Source organism: Trichomycterus rosablanca, chromosome 18 (assembly GCF_030014385.1).
Source record: "Trichomycterus rosablanca isolate fTriRos1 chromosome 18, fTriRos1.hap1, whole genome shotgun sequence".
Taxonomy (NCBI): Eukaryota; Metazoa; Chordata; class Actinopteri; order Siluriformes; family Trichomycteridae; genus Trichomycterus; species Trichomycterus rosablanca.
Window position 1 is genome coordinate 21162783 of NC_086005.1, and position 22840 is coordinate 21185622.

A 22840-nucleotide genomic window follows, 5' to 3' on the forward strand; every position below is an offset into this window, starting at 1 on the left:
GCTTTCTCTGCACTCGGATTTAAAACCTAGGCGATTAAGACACTTAACTTGAACTTATACACATCTTATAACAGCTAAAAGTCAGCCTGAAGAGAGTAGCTGTGTGACCAGTAACGATGCAGTAGAAGATGCCCAGCAGATGAAGAGGGTTCTGCTGGAGCAGTTAGAGAAACTGGCTCAGGATCTGCCTCCTAACACACTGGATGAACTCATTGATGAGCTAGGCGGTCCTGAAAACGTAGCAGAGGTGGTTCTCCTAAACCATTATTACTAATGTTTGCAGTTAGTAAACTTCGGTGCATATTTGAGATTCATACTGTTGTGTCTTTCTCTTTCATTTTATGTAATTCGCGCAACTCGTGTGGTTAGATGACCGGGCGCAAGGGCAGAGTGGTGAGTAACGACGATGGCAGTATCTCCTACGAATCCAGATCAGAACTGGACGTTCCTGTAGAAATCCTGAACCTCACCGAAAAGCAGAGATTCATGGATGGAGAGAAGGTATGTTAAACCTGTTATTTAAATACATCTTGCCTTTTCCCCCTGTAATTATAAATGTATTTAATTTGTATTTGTTATTTTAGAATATTTCCATAATCTCTGAGGCAGCCAGCTCTGGTATATCACTTCAAGCAGACCGTCGAGTGAAGAACCAGAGGAGAAGGGTACACATGACTTTAGAGCTGCCCTGGAGTGCAGACAGAGCTATTCAGCAGTTCGGTTAGTGCTCTACAAATTTATTTTTGCCTAAGGACTACTAAATATAGTTCATTAGTATTTGTTAATGCTTCTAAAAATATGTGGTGAAAATAATGTCTGTACATCATGAAATATGTCCCGTCATTTTCACCAAAGTTACAATACAACCAGAGAAACGTATTGATCACCAGATGCTGCATTGGACACACACACTTATTTTTATTTTTTTGTTTTATGCAATTTTCTCCCCTTTTTAGCGCGTCCCTTTGCCCGATTGCGTCATGCTTCCTCTCCAGCAATGTCGATCCCCGCTCTGATTGAGGAGATTGAAGCTAACCCACGCCCCCTCTGACACGTGGGCAGCAGCCGTATGCTTTTTGTCACCTACACTTTGACAAGTGCAATGCGGATCAGCACTGTGTACGGAGAGACACACCCTGACGGCACTCTTTTTCCGTCTCTGTGCAGGCGCCATCAATCAGCCAGCAGAGGCCATAGTTGCGTCAGTTATGAGAGAGTCCCTATCTGGCTTTTAATATCGCACCCCTATCTGAACAACAGGCCAATCGTTAATGTGGCTGCTCAGCCCAGCCGGCAGGCAGAGCCGAGACTCGATACGATGTATTCGAGATCCCAGCTCTGGTGTTCCAGCGTGTGTTTTGACCACTGTGCCACCTGAGCGGCGGGGACACACATTTAAGACACTCGTATCTTGTAACAGGGGAGATTACCCCACTCTGTGATGTTTGCCAAATACCCATTTCTAAAAAACATATACTGACCGAATACCAAAAAATATGGGAAAAACATTTTAACCAAGCCAAAATAGGCCGCTCAGGTGGCGCAGTGGTAAAACACGCTAGCGCACCAGAGTTGGGATTTCGAATACATTGTATCGAGTCTCAGCTCTGCCATCCAGAGCTGGGTGGCCACATGAACAACAATTGGCTGTTGTTCATAGGGTGGGTAAGCCAGACCAGGCTTCCTCATAATTGATGCAATTACGCCATGCTGGCTGATTGATGGTGCCTGCACAGAGATGAGGGAAAAGAGTGCTATCAGGGTGTGTCTCTCCGTACACAATGCTGATCCACATTGCACTTGTCAAAGTGTAGGTGACAAAATGCATACGGATGCTGCAGACGTGTCTGAGGGGGTGTGAATTAGCTTCGTTCTCCTCAATCAGAGCGTGGATCGGCATTGGTGGAAGCGTGACGCAATCGGGCAATTGGACGCACGAAAAGGGGGAGAAAATGCATATAGAAACAACAACATAAAAAACTGAATTAAAAAAATTACCTGCCCTTTTTGCTGTGAATAATAACCATTGAATGTTCAAAACAGTGTAAGATAAAGATGAATGATCCGCTGAGTATGTAGAACTCATAAAAATACATATAACTAGTTGGTGGGAAGTCATTTAGATTTAGAAAAAAGCTTTTACAAAGTGCTCTTTGGTAAACTTGTGTGCAGTTTATTAGCTGAACTCTTCTTTTTACTCTTAACCCTTCACTTAACCCATTTCTCACTATGTCTGTAGGTAGAACACACAGATCGAACCAGGTCACTGCCCCCGAGTACGTCTTCCTCATCTCTGAACTTGCTGGAGAACAAAGATTTGCCTCCATTGTCGCCAAACGACTAGAGAGCTTGGTAAGTATTGTTTTATCGCAAGAGTCATGTTAATAAAAGGTCATTTGATCCAACTTACATGCGTATGTGTGATTGTAACAGGGTGCTCTTACTCACGGTGACCGAAGAGCCACAGAAACGAGAGACCTCAGCCGGTTCAACTTTGACAACAAGGTACGTTTGTGTGCACTCGTTGAACCTTCAGACTTCTCTTGGGTCTTAACTCGGACTAACACGTTCTTCTTTTGTAGTATGGCCGAAATGCTCTCGAGATTGTTATGAAGTCCATTGTCAATTTGGATTCTCCCTTGGTCAACCCACCATCCGGCTTCCAAGGTGATTTCTTTAAAGGCAAGTGACGCACGACAGGCATCACTTTTAAAAACTGCAATCTAAAAGAGCCGAATCTAAATCTTTCTATCTTCCATTCACAGAAATCCGGAGTGGTTTAATTGGGGTGGGATTGATTAATGTGGAGGATAGGTCTGGTGTTCTCTCTCTAGATAAAGGTGTATATCATTTAAATCTTTTTTTTTATCACAAGCACAATTTACTCTGTTGCACCTAAAATGGTTGTTTGTCTCACTACTTCTGCTGTACTTTTCTTCCTAAGATTACAACAATATTGGAAAATTCCTGAATCGAATTCTTGGTATGGAGGTCCAGCAGCAGAATGCCCTCTTCCAGTATTTCTCAGACACCTTAAATGCTGTCATTCAGAATGCCAAAAGGAATGGCAGATACGACATGGGAATTTTAGGTAAGAATGGATCCTGATGGTTCTGATATTTTTTTTTTTGTCTGTGCAGGAAAATGGTTGTGTAGTAGTAATTCTTACTTTGAAAACACCTTGCTTACTTTGCATACCATTATAACATAACATTAAAACCACCTCCTTAAAATCTGATTCTCACAATTTCTCAGAACCCCGAGCTATAACACAAGTTTAAAAGTGAAACAGGAGAAAAATGTTTTACCGCACCACTCAAGCCAAGCACTGAACTTTCTGAGCCTGGTATAGTGGGGACTGTGCACAATGGGTGCATCGCTTCTTGTGCTTCTCTTCACACCCGTCCTTTTGCAATTGGGTAATCTGGAACACATGGCATTTTTCCATTGCCCCAGAGTCAAGTCTTTGCAATAACTAGTTAGAATAAACAGGTAAATAATTAATTGACAGTAAATGAAGTGCCTCCAACTTTGTGGCAGTGGTTCGGGGTTGGCTCCTTCTGTTTTAGCAGCTTTTGGGTTGAACAGGAACATTCTGATTGAGCTAGGCTTCTCATCCAACTCTGTGGGAATTTGTGCCCATTCAGTTAAAGGAGCATTTGTGAGATTTAAGTTTCAGACACACATTAAAATGGTTTGGAAAGCCTTTGCAAAGGAGTGGAGTCTGTTATAGTGGCATGGGGGAACTCTGTTAATTGTTATGGTTTTGGAATGGACTGTCTAATAAGCCTATGATCAGGTGTACACATACTTTTGATCATATAGTCAAGTCAATTTTATTTGCATAGCGCTTTTTACAATGGACATTGTCTCAAAGCAACAATCCTGGACCTACAGACCAAAAACCCCTGTTGAGCAAGCCCAGGGCAACAGTGGGAAGGAAAATCTTTGTTAAAATTACAGGAAGAAACCTTGAGAGGAACCAGACTCAGCAGGGACACCCATCCTTCTTGGGGGTTCTTCATTATTTGTCTGTGATAAAGTCCGTCGTGAGTTCTTGACATTTTTGGTGCAAACAAACCAGGTTACCGTCACATCTAGCAGGAGCAGCATTGTTGGCACAGCAGTCTCGACGTGCAGTCTTTAACCTCGGGGTAAAACAACACGAGATGTAGTTAAAATGTGAAATCATTAAGATATAGTGTCCGATTAGATTCCTGATTAGCAAGTTTTACCTGCACACCCTTAAGGGTTTTAAGGGCAAGATAAACGTGCCAGCATTTTGTGCTTTTATTTTATTGTGTATTTTGTTTACCTTGCAGATTTGGGCTCTGGAGATGAGAAAGTTAAAAAGATGAACGTGAAGAAGTTTTTGACACCAGGGTACTCCACATCAGGACATGTTGAGCTTTATACGGTATGTAAACTGCATACTTTATCAACCTGTCCTGTGATGAGCCATACATGCTATTAAATTTATTAGTAGTTTGAAGTAACAGAGTGCTGTTTGGTCCTTCAGGTGAGTGTAGAAAGGGGAATGTCTTGGGAAGATGCCACGCATGTGTGGGCAGATCAGAACGGCCCAGACGACGGCTTCTATGTGCAGGTAAACACATCATTTGATCTAATTCCTAACGCAAATAGTAATAAATACCATCTGCACTGAAGTAAACTAAGTGTTTTTATCTGTGCTGTTTTGATTTTCTGTTATCAGATACGGAATAACAAGAAAATAGCCATCTTGGTCAAGGAGGTCAACACTAAAAAGAGACTCTTCATGGTGTACAGACCAAATACAGGAAAACAGCTCAAACTGGAGACATACGTAGACATTCGGAAGAGATGCAAAAAGGTTATTTCTCCCAGCCAACTGTTACCTTAAAACCACCTCCTTGTTTCTACACTCACTGTTCATTTTATCAGCTCCACTTACCATATAGGAGCATTTTGTAGCTCTACAATTACTGACTGTAGTCCATCTGTTTCTCTGCATGCTTTGTTAGCCCCCTTTCACCCTGTTCTTCAATGGTCAGGACCACCACAGAGCAGGTATTATTTGGGTGGTGGATCATTCTCAGCACTGCAGTGACACTGACATGGTGGTGGTGTGTTAGTGTGTGTGCTGCAGTTTTTAAATACCGTGTCCAATCACTGTCCACTCTATTAGACACTCCTACTTAGTTGGTCCACCTTGTAAATGTAAAGTCAGAGACGATCGCTCATCTATTGCTGCTGTGTGAGTTGGTCATCTTGTAGACCTTCATCAGTGGTCACAGGACGCTGCCCACGGGGCGCTGTTGGCTGGATGTTTTTGGTTGGTGGACTATTCTCAGTCCAGCAGTGACAGTGAGGTGTTTAAAAACTCCATCAGCATTGCGGTGTCTTATACATTCATACCAGCACAACACACACTAACACACCGCCACCAGGTCAGTGTTACTGCAGTGCTGAGAATGACCCACCACCCAAATAATACCTGCTCTGTAGTGGTCCTGACCATTGAAGAACAGCATGAAAGGTGGTAACAAGACATGCAGAGAAACAGATGGACTACAGTCAGTAATTGTAGAACTACAAAGTGCTTCTATATGGTAAGTGGAGCTGATAAAATGAACAATGTGTGTAGTAACCAGGAGGTGGTTTTAATGTTATGGCTGATCGGTGATTTGGCATTTTATAAATGATCTGTACATTCACAACAGTTTTTGTCTAACAAATAGGTTCTTTCCGATGATGCCAAGCAGTGCTGGACTGATCAGTATAGATCTTCAGCGGAGGTGTGCTCTCATGCTTATTGGTAGGTGTTATTCTTTTCAAGCTTTATTCTTATTTTACTTCAGCTTATCAATGCTTTTTTAATCCATCATTCCAGTTTTTGCATTAAAGTCTAATTAAATACAATTAAGTGTGGCTCGGTGGGTAGCATTGTCGCCTCACAGCAAGAATGCCCTGGGTTCGATCCCCAGGCAGGGCGGTCCGGGTCCTCTCTGTGCGGAGTTTTCATGTTCTTCCTGAGTCAGCGTGGGTTTACTCCAGGAGCGCTCCGGTTTCCTCCCACAGGAAAACATGCAGTCAGGTTAATTGGAGACACTGAATTGCCCTATAGGTGAGTGGGTGTGTGTGCGCCCTGCGATGGACTGGCGCCCCGTCCAGAGTGTTACTGTGTGCCTTGCACCCACTTAAAAGCTGGGATAGGCTCCAGACAAGTTTGAAGTGGAGCAGCTGCAGTATCTTGCACAGAGGTTTCCCACTTGATGCCAATAAACACTGGGTCGCTGTACAGTTCACACTACACAACTGAATCTCTTGCACTCGGGAGTCTTTTCAGTCGGTGTATATTTCACACTACACGACTGATCGGTGATAGTGGGTTTCACACTACACGATCTATCACCAACTGGAATCGCAGGCGAGCTTCTCTGGTCTCCCAGACATCGTTTTGTCGCAAATACAAACACGAGAAGTGACGAATGGTTTAATGATACCACGTCCAAAAATGCACGTGAACAAGTAGCGAGCGATCAAAGTTTGTGCCAGTAAAAACAAAGACAAAAAACAAATGAATCTTAGTGGATTTTGCTTGGATTGCTCTGTAGTGAGTTTGAGGTTAATAAATATTTTTTGCAATGCAGCGTTGATGTTTTGTAGAGAACGATCAGGTCAGAAATACTGTAAAACTTGTGTGTGTGCCGGTGTATTATGATATAAACTGTATTAAGCCCCCTGTACAGCCACACTCCTCCCCTGCGTTTCCCCTCACCCCGTATCTTGCGTTCTCATTGGCTGTTCGGCATAGCACTCATTGCCAGTTGTGCAACTCAGATCCAGATATCTGACATGCTAGAAATCTCGAGCCAGTCGGATCGGGTTGTTGGGTAGTTCACACATAGCGATTGAGAGCCGAGTTTTGATCGCCGAGCGAACGCCGAGTTGCTCCCGAGCCGGCAAATCTAGCGCCGACCAGTCGCCGAGCGAAAATCAGGGCAAAAGTCATGTAGTGTGAACTAGGCATAATGTTAACTGCTTGTGGAAAGAGTAGTCATAAGGTCAGGCACCTGGTTTGCACACTCCAAAACATTTAATAAGATAGAATTATAAGTCTCTGCCAACCAGGCATTCCAAAAGATTTTGGAGTGGGATGTCATATTATGTACTTTAAAGTCAGAAACCAGTAGTTTTTATGGTTCTGATTTATATAAAAGCAATTGTTTTCCTTGTGAATGTTTTCATAAACAGAAATGCTGTTTTCTTTACCTCATACCATACCTTGTTTACAATTTCCTTGCAGGCGTGGCAACTGTAAGAAAGCTTCAGTAGGGCTGCAGTGTGAGATAGGGTTGCGGTGCCGGACATACTACGTCCTGTGTGGCTCTGTTCTCAGCGTGTGGACCAAAGTAGAAGGCGTCTTGGCTTCCGTCAGCGGGAGCAACATGAAGATGCAGATTGTCCGTTTAAGGACTGAGGACGGACAACGAATAGTAGGTGAGTGTAGAGAATCACCTCAATGTACACATTCCATTCAGTCATGGTACTTCATCTCGACCACAAAGAACCAGTTTATCATGCTAACGCGCAAGCTGCACAATGGTGAATCCCTTAACCAGATACACACTGTTAAGCTGCTGTTTAATTAATGCTGGTGTGTAAAATGTCACTTAAACTTCTTTAATGTAGTTTTTGTGACTACGAGAGACCTGTCGTCCTAACATCCTAACATCAAAGACCATAAAGGAACTATTCAACAATTTAAAAGCAAAACACTGACAGTAAAATTCTTGTCGATAACAAAACTAAAGCAACACACATAATGGACAGACATAACCTCAGATAAATACAACAGAAGTGCGAATAAAGGACATATCACAACCTTTCCTGCCATGAACATGGCCAAAGGGCAGACATGGTGTTAAAAGGTCAGTGTCAGCCATCGTTAGTTAGTGTTTAGTTTTTATTTTCTTACATTTCCAAATGACGACCATTTATTGACTAAATTACAGCACATTTGGCCTGATGGGGTAGCACTGTCGCCTCACAGCACTGTCGCCTCACTGACACCCTCGCTCTTCTCAATCGGGATGGGGGTCAGCACCAATGGAGAGGAAGCATAAAATAGACAAATGACCACATCTTTAAGCAAGACCAGTCCTTAATATTGTTTTTTTTTGTCGTCGTCTTCCAGGCCTAATCATTCCAGCGAACTGTGTGGCTCCCCTCACCAACATCCTGTCCTCGTCAGATCAGTCGCAGCAGCTGGCTGTGCAACAGCAACAGATGTGGCAGCAGCTGCACCCACAGAGCATCAGCCACTCGGTCAACACATAGCGAGACCTGCTCAGCCCAGAGCAAACACAGGGACCCCAGGACTGCATCCCGAACCGGCCTCCCCCTCCTTGCTGACACGCTGCGAGGAATAACGCTCTCGCTTGAAGAGGCACGCTGGACTACTGACTGGACACTGGAAAGCCTACTGGGTTTCAGGCAGAGCTGTGAGGATGCATTGGGACAAGGAAAATGATAGTTCAGGCTGCTCGTGTATATGTTTGTTTGTTTTTTTTCATATTTTTTTTTTTTCAAGGCTTTCTATCGTAAGCCTATCTGCCTGCGCTCACCACTAATAACATATTGTTTAAAGCTTGGCCAGAAAGCTATGTGGTGTTTTTTTCCTTTCTTTTCTGGCGCAGGTTGGCGCTCAGGGGTTCAGCTTTACATCAGTGTTACATCTCTCCAAACGTGCATGCTTCGCCTCGTGTTTGAGAAGCCCCGTCCACTCAAAGCACACAGAAGCATTTTTTTTTTGGGCATCAGTACTCACTTTGTAGTCGTTTTGAAGCTGGACTACAGATGCTGATGGATGAGGTTGTAGGTGACCTGTTTAGCTTCGAGTTCATTGCAAATATTTTGTCAGTTTAGGATACGTTGTTCAGTGGTGTCTGGTTCACTGCTTGATAAAATCCTAGGTCTGTTTCTGCACTGTAATGCTGCATTTAAATCATATGACATAAGCCTTAATTGCCAACTTCCGGCACTGGGGAAATTGTTGCTGACTTGGACACAACCCAGCGGTAAGGCAGATGACCGCTTTTGTTTATACACTAATCAGCCGTAACATAAAAACCACCTCCTTGTTTCTACACTCACTGTCTATTTTATCAGCTCCACTTACCATATAGAAGCACTTTGTAGTTCTCTACATACCTTTTGGTTCCACCTCATCTATTGATGCTGTTTGAGTCAGTCATCTTCTAGACCTTCATCAGTGGTCACAGGACGCTGCCCACGGGGCGCTGTTGGCTGGATATTTTTGGTTAGTGGACTATTCTCAGTCCAGCAGTGACAGTGAGGTGTTTTAAAACTACCAGCACAACACACACTAACACACCACCACCAGGCCAGTGTCACTGCAGTGCTGAGAATGACCCACCACCCAAATAATACCTACTCTGTAGTGGTCCTGTGGAGGTCCTGACCATTGAAGAACAGCATGAAAGGGGGCTAACAAAGCATGCAGAGAAACAGATGGACTACAGTCAGTAGTTGTAGAACTACAAAGTGCTTCTATATGGTAAGTGGAGCTGATAAAATGGACAGCGAGTGTAGAAACGAGGTGGTTTAAATGTTATGGCTAATCAGTGTATATGCTAATTTCAAACGAAATCTTCTGAAATGTTCTGTTGAAGCTTAAGATAAACGTTCCAAATAAACAGCTGTATACCAAGCTCTCAGTTCTCAGAATAAGGGCTTCTTGGACTGTCATTAATCATCTAAAATGCCTACGATGTTAAATCGATGTACGGTCAGATTGCATGATTGTTTCTGTATTGGCGTCACTCGATTTAAAGATGAATCTGGACATGTGATGGGTGCTGACACTGCTGGCACTATAGTTTTTTTTTTTTCCTTTAGAAGTTATAACCTTAACCAGAGATATTTACTGTAGCTTTAATGTCAAATTTATAAAATACATAAATAAAAAAACTTCCATTTTTACCTAATAAGTAAAACGGAAATGCGGTAACTTGTCCAAGTTGGAGTCGTCTACAAAAATTTGCTCCATGACAATTTTTTGCAGCAGTCAAATTTAGTAAAAAGCTCTGATGCAAACGTGATGTAAAAAAAAAAATAGACTATCTTTATCGAGCAGTGCTCTCCTAGGGAAAGTGCTTGTTCAGTAATGTGCGATATAAACAGTATAGTCCTATCCCATACAGACTTTTGGACGTCTGTAGTATAAAGAACTGTGATACTGCATGGTTTAATAGTTAATTGGCTTTATATTTTGTGTTTTAAGAAAGACGTCTGGTCATTTTGCTGCTTAGTTTCTGTGTGTATTTAAAGAAGGATGAGCTTGCAGATTGAACATGGCTCAGTTTTGAACTGGAATGTCCTTCAGAGAACCACATCGACATTGTCCGTCTTTTAATTACAGCTGTCCGGTCTCTTGTTTTTAATTTTCACCATTGCAAATGTTTAATGGACTCGATTCGATAGACTTGAGGCTTTTTCTTTTTCTTGTTTGCTGTTCAACAGGTGGAAATGCTAGGTTCATTTATTACAATGTCCGTGTATATCTGAAGTTTTGCTTATGCTATAGATGTTCACAGTTTAGAGACGATGTTATTTCATCCTTGCACGGGTTGCACTACTGACTGATCTATTGTACAGTACAAAAATCTACAAAAATCCTTTAAATGTAGAACTGAGTGCAAGATCTCTACCTCTTGCATATGACCAATAAATCTTGTGGTAATCTTGAACTGTTGTTTTCTTTTTTTTTAGGTTGGTTGCTAAAAACAGAGGAATGTACAAACTTTCATATAACAGGACAACACTCCATTTTATCAGCTCCGCTTACCATATAGAAGCACTTTGTAGTTCTACAATTACTGACTGTAGTCCATCTGTTTCTCTGCATGTTTTGTTAGCCCCCTTTCATGCTGTTCAATGGTCAGGACCATCACAGAGCAGGTATTATTTGGGTGGTGGATCATTCTCAGCACTGCAGTGACACCGATATGGTGGTGGTGTGTTAGTGTGTGTTGTGCTGGTATGAGTGGATCAGACACAGCAGCGCTGCTGGAGTTTTTAAATACTGTGTCCACTCACTGCAGCAAAACCTGCTGAATCCAGGCTCTGCCAGGCAGACATTGTTGGGCCCTTGAGCAAGGACCTTAAAAAGTATTTTATCGTATTGTACATGTGTACACATACATGTATATGACAAGTAACAGCATTTTATTCAGTAATGCTTCATGTTATGTAATGTACACTACGAGAATGGTGCAGGCCTGAATGCTTAACCCTAGTAGGTTCACACTAGGGGGTGACTAGACAGTTTCTCACGTATTGTCGCTGATGGATATATGAGAAGCTACTGATATTGCTTGGACATGGACACAGCAGAAAAGGCTTGTATCTCTGAAGTCTTCATAAATCCCAGGAGGATCCACCAGAATGTGGTTGAAGAAAAGCTAAACTCGGCAGGATCCTGGAGTTGTAAGTTGATGTCTGAGAGCCGGAAGATGAGTAATAAGTTTATTACTAAGATTTGTTGCTAAACTGATTTGAATACAATTGTGTCTTCTTGTGGGTCCAGACAGAAATTTAGCTTTGTTGATGTCTGGTGTGAATGGTATACAGTAACAGACTCTTAAGCCAAAGGGGGTTAGCTAAAGGTGGAAAAAGTCAATCAACACAGTTACTTTGATTGATCGTCAGATTCATATATCGGAACATTTCTGTCCTGATGGGATATTAATGTATATTTGATAAGATTTGATCAGAACCTATGATTTGTAGTATAGTAAAAAAAAAGTGATCTATGAATAAACTGTCCATTTATCAGCTCCGCTTACCATATAGAAGCACTTTGTCGTTCTTTTTAAACATCTCACTGTCACTGCTGGACTTAAAATAGTCCACCAGCCAACTGCGCCCCGTGAGCAGCGTCCTGTGACCACTGATGAAGGTCTAGAAGATGACCAACTCAAACAGCAGCAATAGATGAGGTTAGACCAACTAGGAAGGAGTGTCTAATAATCTGGACACGGTATTTAAAAACTCCAGCAGCGCTGCTGTGTCTGATCCACTCATGCCAGCACAACACACACTAACACACCACCACCATGTCAAGGTCACTGCAGTGCTGAGAATGATCCACCACCTAAATAATACCTGCTCTGTAGTGGTCCTGTGAGGGTTCTGACCACTGAAGAACAGGGTGAAAGCAGGTTAAAAAAAGTATGTAGAGAAACATGAACTACAAAGTGCTTCTATACGATAAGTGGAGCAAGGAGGTGGTTTTAATGTTATGGCTGATATATTGATATTAAATAACCTGTTGGAAGCAGGCTGTAAGGGGGAAAAAGCTCATTTAAAAATAATAAGTCTGATATGTATGCTTAGGCAATTTTTTTAAGTTTGGAATAATATTTGGCAGTAGGAATGTTTTAAAAATCATTAAAATGCAGAATAAACTAGTTTTAGTTCTGTGATCCGTCAGGTTGCTGATTTTAATGACTAAAGTTCAACGTTAATAATGTGCTCAGTCTGATTAAAAGTTTGCTCATGATAACATTAATAACAGTATTATTTTATTATAATTGTTGTTGCTCAACAGTATAATAAATCACATTTATTTACCACATTTCTGCTCATCGTTAATTTATAAGTCAAATAAATCAATTAATTCAAATCCATAAAATCATTAGATAATTAGATCATTTAGCAAGATATATAATTATTTGTACATAGATTGTCAAAATAATTAAAAGTAAATAAAAAGTCATTTATCAGTAATATATATATATATATATATCTCCAGGGTGTCTGGATAACTCAGTTGGGACAGCATCTGACTTTTCATCTGAGGCTCTGAGGGTCCTGGGTTCAAGTTTCTTGAATTTCCCTCTTTGGGATCAATAAGTTTTGGAATAATATTTGGTAGCAGGAACGTTTTAAAAATCATTAAAATGCAGAATAAACTAGTTTTAGTTCTGTGATCCGTCAGGTTGCTGATTTTAATGACTGATTAAAGTTCTCCTTAAAGACTTTTTAATGACAAAGTTAAAAGTTAATAATGTGCTCAGTCTGATTAAAAGTTTGCTCATGATAGGAGGAATAAAGGGAGGTGACGGAGCTCCTCCTGATTCTTGACTTTAATCGGGGATTTTGCTGTAAATTCACAGTTGACTATAATTCTATAATGATGGAGATTGTATTGTGGGTGTCAATAGAAGTGACGGCCATATTTGCCGGTGCTGCTTCTCTCTGCTGTAAACAAAAAGTGACTGTGAGACGGACGCTTCGCTCAATTTAGGGACATTTTTATTTCTCTAATTTATGATGTCTTTAGGAATGTCTTACAAACCAAACCCCCACCAGCACATTCCGGGAACTTCTGGGAACCAAGGTGAGCGAAAATTTGTGCGAAAATGTCTTTTGTTTGTTGAGGAACGTCGAGTGTAAAAAATTTGGCGTTACAAAGGGATACCTGGGGAAAAAAGCGTGTGTGGAGTTTTTGTCCAGTCAGATAGCTAAAGGGTCAGATCCTGAGCGCTAGGCTAATTCACATCCGCCATTATTACCACTGAAAAAAGAGGCTTCCGCGCTGTCGGGCTGAAAATGCTTGCGGATGGTGGTTAGATCGCTCCCGCTTCGAGTATCCGTGTCATTAGATGGCCGACCGGGTTTGGGTGAAGGCCGCTGTGTTGTAATAAAAAGGTATCCTTTTAGCCGCTAAGATCAGCGCCGTTCCGTTTCCTCCATAATACACACAGTCTCTCTCTCTCTCTCTTTCTCTCTCTCTCTCTCTCTCTCTCCAGCAGAGCGCTGATTGATCGCATTCACACCCGCTCTGTCTGCGGCGCTCTCTGGAGACACCTAGAGTCCGTCCGCGGTACTGCAGCTACCTAGTCATACTAATACACTGCTAATAATAATACAAATATAAAACACATTATAATATCGTTATTATTTTACTTTTACTACTATTGTTATTAATATTAGTAGCAGTATTCAAATAAAAATGAACACACTAACAGTATTAATTTGGGTTATTTTATCTAATAACAGTATTAATAACTATTATTTTATTATAATTGTTGTTACTCAACAGTATAATAAATTACATTTATTTACTGCTAATCGTTAATTTATAAATAAAATAAATCAATTCATTAAAATCCCTAAAATTATTAGATAATACATTTAGCAAGATATATAATTAGTTGTACATAGATTGTCAAAATAATTAACAGTAAATATATACTGTATGTATTAGGGCTGTCACGCAAATACATTTTTTAATCGAGATTAATCGCAATTAAAGAACCAAATGTATCGCAAACTAAGAATTAAGCACAATTTGAACAGTTAGGCACATTTTTATTGCAAGAACATATTTACCAATAAAACATTCATAAAATTATGATAAAATTATTCAATCTAAATTATTTTTAGAAAGCCAGCCAATGCCTATATATAGAGAGAGTTGTTAACAGCTACCCAGCTTTCAGTCAGTTATTTAAAATGAGTCTGTTCACATTATCTGGTAAAAGTGAGGATCTTTTCCTGTTTATAACCCTGCCACTGAGAACAGGCGCTCATAATATGAACCATTTCTAAATGCAACACCAGTGGCGTAAATTACATTTATTTACTGCTAATCGTTAATTTATGAATTAAATACATCAATTCATTCGATTCCCTAAGATGATTATATAATAAATTTAGCGAGATGTATAATTATTTGTACATAGATTGTCATTTGTCAGTAATATATATACAATGTATCACAAAAGTGAGTACACCCCTCACATTTCTGCAGATATTTAAGTATATCTTTTCATGGGACAACACTGACAAAATGACACTTTGACACAATGAAAAGTAGTCTGTGTGCAGCTTATATAACAGTGTAAATTTATTCTTCCCTCAAATAACTCAATATACAGCCATTAATGTCTAAACCACCGGCAACAAAAGTGAGTACACCCCTAAGAGACTACACCACTAAATGTCCAAATTGAGCACTGCTTGTCATTTTCCCTCCAAAATGTCATGTGACTCGTTAGTGTTACTAGGTCTCAGGTGTGCATAGGGAGCAGGTGTGTTCAATTTAGTAGTACAGCTCTCACACTCTCTCATACTGGTCACTGAAAGTTCCAACATGGCACCTCATGGCAAAGAACTCTCTGAGGATCTTAAAAGACGAATTGTTGCGCTACATGAAGATGGCCAAGGCTACAAGAAGATTGCCAACACCCTGAAACTGAGCTGCAGCACAGTGGCCAAGATCATCCAGCGTTTTAAAAGAGCAGGGTCCATTCAGAACAGACCTCGCGTTGGTCGTCCAAAGAAGCTGAGTGCACGTGCTCAGCGTCACATCCAACTGCTGTCTTTGAAAGATAGGCACAGGAGTGCTGTCAGCATTGCTGCAGAGATTGACAAGGTGGGGGGTCAGCCTGTCAGTGCTCAGACCATACGCCGCACACAAATTGGTCTGCATGGCTGTCACCCCAGAAGGAAGCCTCTTCTGAAGTCTCTACACAAGAAAGCCCGCAAACAGTTTGCTGAAGACATGTCAACAAAGGACATGGATTACTGGAACCATGTCCTATGGTCTGATGAGACCAAGATTAATTTGTTTGGTTCAGATGGTCTCAAGCATGTGTGGCGGCAATCAGGTGAGGAGTACAAAGATAAGTGTGTCATGCCTACAGTCAAGCATGGTGGTGGGAATGCCATGGTCTGGGGCTGCATGAGTGCAGCAGGTGTTGGGGAGTTACATTTCATTGAGGGACACATGAACTCCAATATGTACTGTGAAATACTGAAGCAGAGCATGATCCCCTCCCTCCGGAAACTGGGTCGCAGGGCAGTGTTCCAGAATGATAATGACCCCAAACACACCTCTAAGACGACCACTGCTTTATTGAAGAGGCTGAGGGTAAAGGTGATGGACTGGCCAAGCATGTCTCCAGACCTAAACCCAATAGAACATCTTTGGGGCATCCTCAAGCGGAAGGTGGAGGAGCGCAAAGTCTCGAATATCCGCCAGCTCAGTGATGTCGTGATGGAGGAGTGGAAAAGCATTCCAGTGGCAACCTGTGAAGCTCTGGTAAACTCCATGCCCAGGAGAGTTAAGGCAGTTCTGGGAAATAATGGTGGCCACACAAAATATTGACACTTCAGGAACTTTCACTAAGGGGTGTACTCACTTTTGTTGCCGGTGGTTTAGACATTAATGGCTGTATATTGAGTTATTTTGAGGGAAGAACAAATTTACACTGTTATATAAGCTGCACACAGACTACTTTTCATTGTGTCAAAGTGTCATTTTGTCAGTGTTGTCCCATGAAAAGATATACTTAAATATCTGCAGAAATGTGAGGGGTGTACTCACTTTTGTGATACACTGTATATATATATATATATATATACAGTGTATCACAGAAGTGAGTACACCCCTCACATTTCTGCAGATATTTAAGTATATCTTTTCATGGGACAACACTGACAAAATGACACTTTGACACAATGAAAAGTAGTCTGTGTGCAGCTTATATAACAGTGTAAATTTATTCTTCCCTCAAAATAACTCAATATACAGCCATTAATGTCTAAACCACCGGCAACAAAAGTGAGTACACCCCTAAGCGACTACACCCCTAAATGTCCAAATTGAGCACTGCTTGTCATTTTCCCTCCAAAATGTCATGTGATTTGTTAGTGTTACTAGGTCTCAGGTGTGCATAGGGAGCAGGTGTGTTCAATTTAGTAGTACAGCTCTCACACTCTCTCATACTGGTCACTGAAAGTTCCAACATGGCACCTCATGGCAAAGAACTCTCTGAGGATCTTAAAAGACGAATTGTTGTGCTACATGAAGATGGCCAAGGCTACAAGAAGATTGCCAACACCCTGAAACTGAGCTGCAGCACAGTGGCCAAAATCATCCAGCGTTTTAAAAGAGCAGGGTCCACTCAGAACAGACCTCGCGTTGGTCGTCCAAAGAAGCTGAGTGCACGTGCTCAGCGTCACATCCAACTGCTGTCTTTGAAAGATAGGCGCAGGAGTGCTGTCAGCATTGCTGCAGAGATTGAAAAGGTGGGGGGTCAGCCTGTCAGTGCTCAGACCATACGCCGCACACTACATCAAATTGGTCTGCATGGCTGTCACCCCAGAAGGAAGCCTCTTCTGAAGTCTCTACACAAGAAAGCCCACAAACAGTTTGCTGAAGACATGTCAACAAAGGACATGGATTACTGGAACCATGTCCTATGGTCTGATGAGACCAAGATTAATTTGTTTGGTTCAGATGGTCTCAAGCATGTGTGGCGGCAATCAGGTGAGGAGTACAAAGATAAGTGTGTCATGCCTACAGTCAAGCATGGTGGTGGGAATGCCATGGTCTGGGGCTGCATGAGTGCAGCAGGTGTTGGGGAGTTACATTTCATTGAGGGACACATTAACTCCAATATGTACTGTGAAATACTGAAGCAGAGCATGAACCCCCCCTCCGGAAACTGGGTCGCAGGGCAGTGTTCCAGCATGATAATGACCCCAAACACACCTCTAAGACGACCACTGCTTTATTGAAGAGGCTGAGAGTAAAGGTGATGGACTGGCCAAGCATGTCTCCAGACCTAAACCCAATAGAACATCTTTGGGGCATCCTCAAGCGGAAGGTGGAGGAGCGCAAAGTCTCGAATATCCGCCAGCTCCGTGATGTCGTCATGGAGGAGTGGAAAAGCATTTCAGTGGCAACCTGTGAAGCTCTGGTAAACTCCATGCCCAGGAGAGTTAAGGCAGTTCTGGGAAATAATGGTGGCCACACAAAATATTGACACTTCAGGAACTTTCACCAAGGGGTGTACTCACTTTTGTTGCCGGTGGTTTAGACATTAATGGCTGTATATTGAGTCATTTTGAGGGAAGAATAAATTTACACTGTTATATAAGCTGCACACAGACTACTTTTCATTGTGTCAAAGTGTCATTTTGTCAGTGTTGTCCCATGAAAAGATATACTTAAATATCTGCAGAAATGTGAGGGGTGTACTCACTTTTGTGATACACTGTATATATATATATAAATATATATAAATATATATATATACACTGATCATCCATAACATTAAATCCACCTCCTTGTTTCTACACTCACTGTCCATTTTATCAGCTCCACTTCCCACATAGGAGCACTTTGTAGATCTACAATTACTGACTGTAGTCCATCTGTTTCTCTGCATGCTTTGTTACACCCTTTCACCCTGTTCTTCAATGGTCAGGACCCCCACAGAGCAGGTATTATTTAGATCATGGATCATTCTCAGCACTGCAGTGACAATGACATGGTGGTGGTGTGTTAGTGTGTGTTGTGCTGGTATGAGTGGATCAGACACAGCAGAGCTGCTGGAGTTTTTAAATACTGTGTCCTCTCACTGTCCACTCTATTAGACACTCCTGCCTAGTTGGTCCACCTTGTAGATGTAAAGTCAGAGACGATCGCTCATCTATTGCTGCTGTTTGAGTTGGTCATCTTCTGGACCTTCATCAGTGGTCACTGGATGCTGCCCATGGGGCGCTGTTGGCTGGATATTTTTGGTTGGTGGACTATTCTCAGTCCAGCAGTGACAGTGAGGTGTTTAAAAACTCCATCAGCATTGCTGTGTCTTATCCACTCATACCAGCACAACACACACTAACACACCACCACCATGTCAGTGTCACTGCAGTGCTGAGAATGATCCACCACCCAAATAATACCTGCTCTGTGGTGGTCCTGTGGGGGTCCTGACTACTGAAGAACAGGGTGAAGGCAGGCTAAAAAGGTATGTAGAGAAACAGATGGACTACAGTCAGTAATTGTAGAACTACAAAGTGCTCCTATATGGTAAGTGGAGCTGATAAAATGGACAGTGAGTGTAGAAACAAGGAGGTGGCACTCAGCCGACCAATATCATGCTGGGGATTTGAGCCCTGGACTACAGCGCTTGTAGGATAGTGTAATTCACTGCTGTGCCACCCGAGCACTTATATATTAATTATAATTCATTTAGTTACATTGTTATTAGAAGTACTCAGTAACAGTAAGATATAAAACATGTTAATAAATGGATTTGTATTAGTTTGTTGGTTTGTATTGATTTATATTCATGCTATACAATGTAAAGTGTCTGTGGAAATGAAAACAACATGCATTTTATGTCCGTCATAGCTGGAAACCTTCCCTCTCCATCATCCAGCATCTCGACAATTCAGTCATATAAGCCGATTATAAATGACTTTGGGCTGCCGTCTTTTGGATTCTCCCAGGTAAACTGATTCACTTCTGTACACTGCACTTCTCTTTGATTTTACATGATACAGAGAATAAAATAAAGCATTGATGATGATTTATTTTATCTACAGGGGCCCAATGGAATCCAAGCTCCTCAGAGCAAATATGCAGAACTTCTAGCAATCATCGAAGAGCTCGGAAAAGAAATAAGACCAACTTACGCTGGAAGTAAAAGTGCCATGGAACGACTCAAAAGAGGTATTTTAATCATAACGATACATGTTTTATTCACTTTGATTTTTTTCTACACACTATCTTTACTCTGTATTTTGTTCTGAAGGAATCATTCATGCAAGAGGACTGGTACGAGAATGCCTGGCAGAGACTGAAAGAAACGCTCGATCTTAGTCACTAAATCCTGCCTCTCGCCAAACAGCAGAACAATTCTTTTACTACTTTTACAGAAGGGTGCTGCATGGCTTTCCCATTATGGGGGGATAAAACAATCAAATTTTATTCTTTGAGTATTGTAATTAACGCATGGGTCAGGGGTCTTGCAACGTCATTCAGAGAATCGATCCTCTCTGTAATGATTGCAGCAAAACAGGTTTGTTTGGTGCCATTTATGGATTTATTTGTCTTATTATGTATGTATTTTTTTGTAACATACGAACAAACAAGCTAACTGCATGCAATTGGGGGTCGGAGCAGAGTTTGAACGTGCATGGCTTTTACAGGTTTTCAGTAGGGATGTCCTCTTAAATTTGATTGAGTTTTGGGATCGAGTGATTGGTCCTTGTTTTTCTTTTCAGTTGGGGTTAAAATGAGGATGAATCTGTTACGTTATCTGATTTTTTCTTTATTTATTACCTTGTGTAATAAAATGTATTTAACTGTATAAAAGGTCACTTTTTGAAATTTTGTAAAAAGATCAATAAACATGACATTTGTTGTCTATGAGATCTTATTGTGGCTTGATGTGTATTTTTTTTAATGCATTTTATGCATTTTCACGTTCAATTGCCCGACTGCGTCATACTTCCTATCCACCAATGCTGATCCCCGCTCTGATTGAGGAGAACAAAGCTAACCCACGTCCCCTCCGACACGTGGGCAGCATGACGTATGCATCTCATCACCTACACTTTGACGAGTGCAGTGCAGCTCAGCGTTGTGTACGGAGAGACACACCCTGAGAGCACTCTTTTCTCATCTCTGTGCAGACGCCACCAATCAGCCAGCAGAGACGAGTCATAATTGCACCAGTCATGGGAGAGAGACCGGCTTAGTCCCGCCCATTTCTGAACAACAGGCCAAACGTTGTTCGTGTAGCCGCTCAGCCGGCAGGCAGAGCTGAGATTCGATACGGTGTATTCGAGATCCCAGCTCTGGTTCCAGCGTGTGTTTTTACCGCTGTGCCACCTGAGCGGCCAAGGTTGATTTGTATTTTTGGATTGAGAGAGTGATTAAAGTGTTGAGAGAGGTTGTGAAGGTGTTATTAAAATGGTTTTAGTCTGCAAGAACTGAACTGGGATTCACCTTCCAACAAGAATACACTGTTATAATGGCTCAAATTGTTATAATGGCTGAGTCAAAGTCCAGAGCTCAGTCAGAGGGACAGTTTCACAATTTGGAAGTTATTGTTTATCCGCAGTATCCAACCAATCTGTCAAAGCTCTAGCAATTATGCCAAAAACAATGGGCTTAAAGAGCTTGGGTGACGAGTTCTATTATGCTAGCCCACCACAGCTGAGATTCGGGTTCGAATATCAGTGGTGCTATCAGCAGGCCAGGTGTGTACATGATTGGCTATGTCTAAAGTGGGTTGGGTCCATGGTATTCCTGCCTTTCACCCAGTGTTTCCTAGTAAAAACTGCCCTGCCGTAACCCTGACAAGGGTCAAGTAGTGAATGAAACAGAACTGGCCTTGAAATAGAGTAGATCAGGCAGGGTCTGTTCCTGCTGCTGCTGCAATAAATGATGTCCGGGACTGACCCGGGTGCCTGTGCAAGTGTATGGTGGGATGGGGGGTGGGATACGACTCTTTGTGGGAACTTATCACTGGCAAGTAACACGAAGCAGCCACAGACTGGACACGTGTCTGAGGACCTGTCTGCTGATACAGCTATCCTTGATCAGACCAGTGATCGTGCAAGATCTGGGAGATAAAGGGGGAAATCCTTTATTATTATGTATTCCTTATCTAAGTTACCAGTTGGCAGCAACATTTGTGGGCTCAAAGCCTCCTGTGGCTTCCTATAAATAGAGTATATGGCAAAAATTATGTGAATACATAACCATAACCATTAGACATTCCTTTCTAAAACTGTGAAGTTAAGGCTACTATTTTGAGCACCACTTTATAGGATTTTGTGCATGGACTGAGACACAGCCCTTCATTCTGCACAAACTGGATATAACTTCTGTGCAGGCTGGACACGAGAGTATTGATAACACTGTTGCAGTGCAGTTTGATTATTCAGCATCTGTACCGGCAGCTAGGAAGAAGTTAATGGTTTTGTTGGTAACATTGCTGCCAAGCAGTTATTGATGGTTTGGGCTATTTACTTCAGTCCTGATGTGTGTGTGTGTGTGTGCATTTACATCAGACTTTCAGATTTAATTGGCAGCGCCCCCCCATTTAAAACATCTTCCCGCATGCCTGCTGATACTTGCTATTAATTGGAATCAACCTAACAGAGCCTGTGCCCATATAAACAGGGTTAGTTTTACTGCAATGGGAAAGTCTACAAAACCCTGTTTTAATCAAGATATTAAAAAGAGGATTCCTTTTTTAAAGGTCACTTAGAGCCATGCCTAGACAACCTCAAGCCCCAAGATCATCTGTAAAAAAAATTCCCATAAGTTCAAAGCATATGGAGGAGTAGTTGTATTGCCAAGGTCAGAAAACTATCACATTATGCTGTGGAACAATTTGTCCAGACTGGCAGATATTATCCAAAAAACAAAATAAACAGGTGTTTCATGAATTAGAACCTGCTGTAGGATAGGTGTCACTGTCCACAGTCTAACAAGCTTTACTTTGCCATGAGACTGAATGTAGTCCCTGCATTAAAATCGGCACCTTAAAATTTGCTGGACTGAAGTTTGTAATTGATCAATTGCACAAAGAAAAGCCTTTTGTTAAGAAAGGTGGATTTATTTGGATGCAAGGAGGTAGGTAGGGTAGCACAGCAAGAAGGTCCTGGGTTTGATCCCCAGGCAGGGCGGTCCGGGTTCTTTCTGTCTGGAGTTTGCATGTTCTCCCCGTGTCTGCGTGGGTTTCCTCCGGGAGCTCCGGTTTCCTCCCACAGTCCAAAAACATGCAGTCAGGTTAATTGGAGACACTGAAGTACCACTTAAGGAGTATCATAGCCCTTCCCCCATGGTAATATATTGACTGTTTGTTTTGGTGCCACTGTGGCTGCCTGACTGGGTGAAGTTACCATGGCAATTTGTTGTTGACCATCCCTCTTGAACCCTTGACTCATTAATATACCCATCTGATTGGTAGGTGAGTTAACCCCCCTTACCCCCTCCTTGTCCCTATCCCCCATG

General features: G+C 41.8%; 2 protein-coding genes across 4 annotated transcripts in view; both read left to right on the plus strand.

The window, feature by feature from the left end:
- sbno1 (strawberry notch homolog 1 (Drosophila)) overlaps positions 1–10754 on the plus strand; it is a 31871-nt gene extending 21117 nt beyond the window's left edge. For all 3 annotated transcript variants that reach the window (XM_063013721.1, XM_063013723.1, XM_063013722.1), the window contains 14 exons: positions 75–247; positions 370–501; positions 585–720; positions 2240–2352; positions 2434–2505; positions 2583–2682; positions 2766–2840; positions 2945–3091; positions 4323–4417; positions 4520–4606; positions 4715–4852; positions 5721–5797; positions 7289–7482; positions 8180–10754. In XM_063013721.1, the coding sequence (XP_062869791.1) occupies positions 75–247; positions 370–501; positions 585–720; positions 2240–2352; positions 2434–2505; positions 2583–2682; positions 2766–2840; positions 2945–3091; positions 4323–4417; positions 4520–4606; positions 4715–4852; positions 5721–5797; positions 7289–7482; positions 8180–8322 (1682 nt within the window). In that variant the 3' untranslated portion in view covers positions 8323–10754. The remainder of the gene's footprint in view (positions 1–74; positions 248–369; positions 502–584; positions 721–2239; positions 2353–2433; positions 2506–2582; positions 2683–2765; positions 2841–2944; positions 3092–4322; positions 4418–4519; positions 4607–4714; positions 4853–5720; positions 5798–7288; positions 7483–8179) is intronic.
- Positions 10755–13193: 2439 nt separating this feature from the next.
- LOC134332368 (cyclin-dependent kinase 2-associated protein 1) lies at positions 13194–20228 on the plus strand. The gene is made up of 4 exons (XM_063013995.1): positions 13194–13408; positions 19220–19317; positions 19414–19540; positions 19623–20228. Exons 1-4 carry the CDS (start codon positions 13339–13341, stop codon positions 19688–19690), a joined length of 363 nt encoding a protein of 120 aa, XP_062870065.1. The 5' UTR covers positions 13194–13338; the 3' UTR covers positions 19691–20228.
- The last annotated feature ends 2612 nt before the right edge of the window (positions 20229–22840 follow it).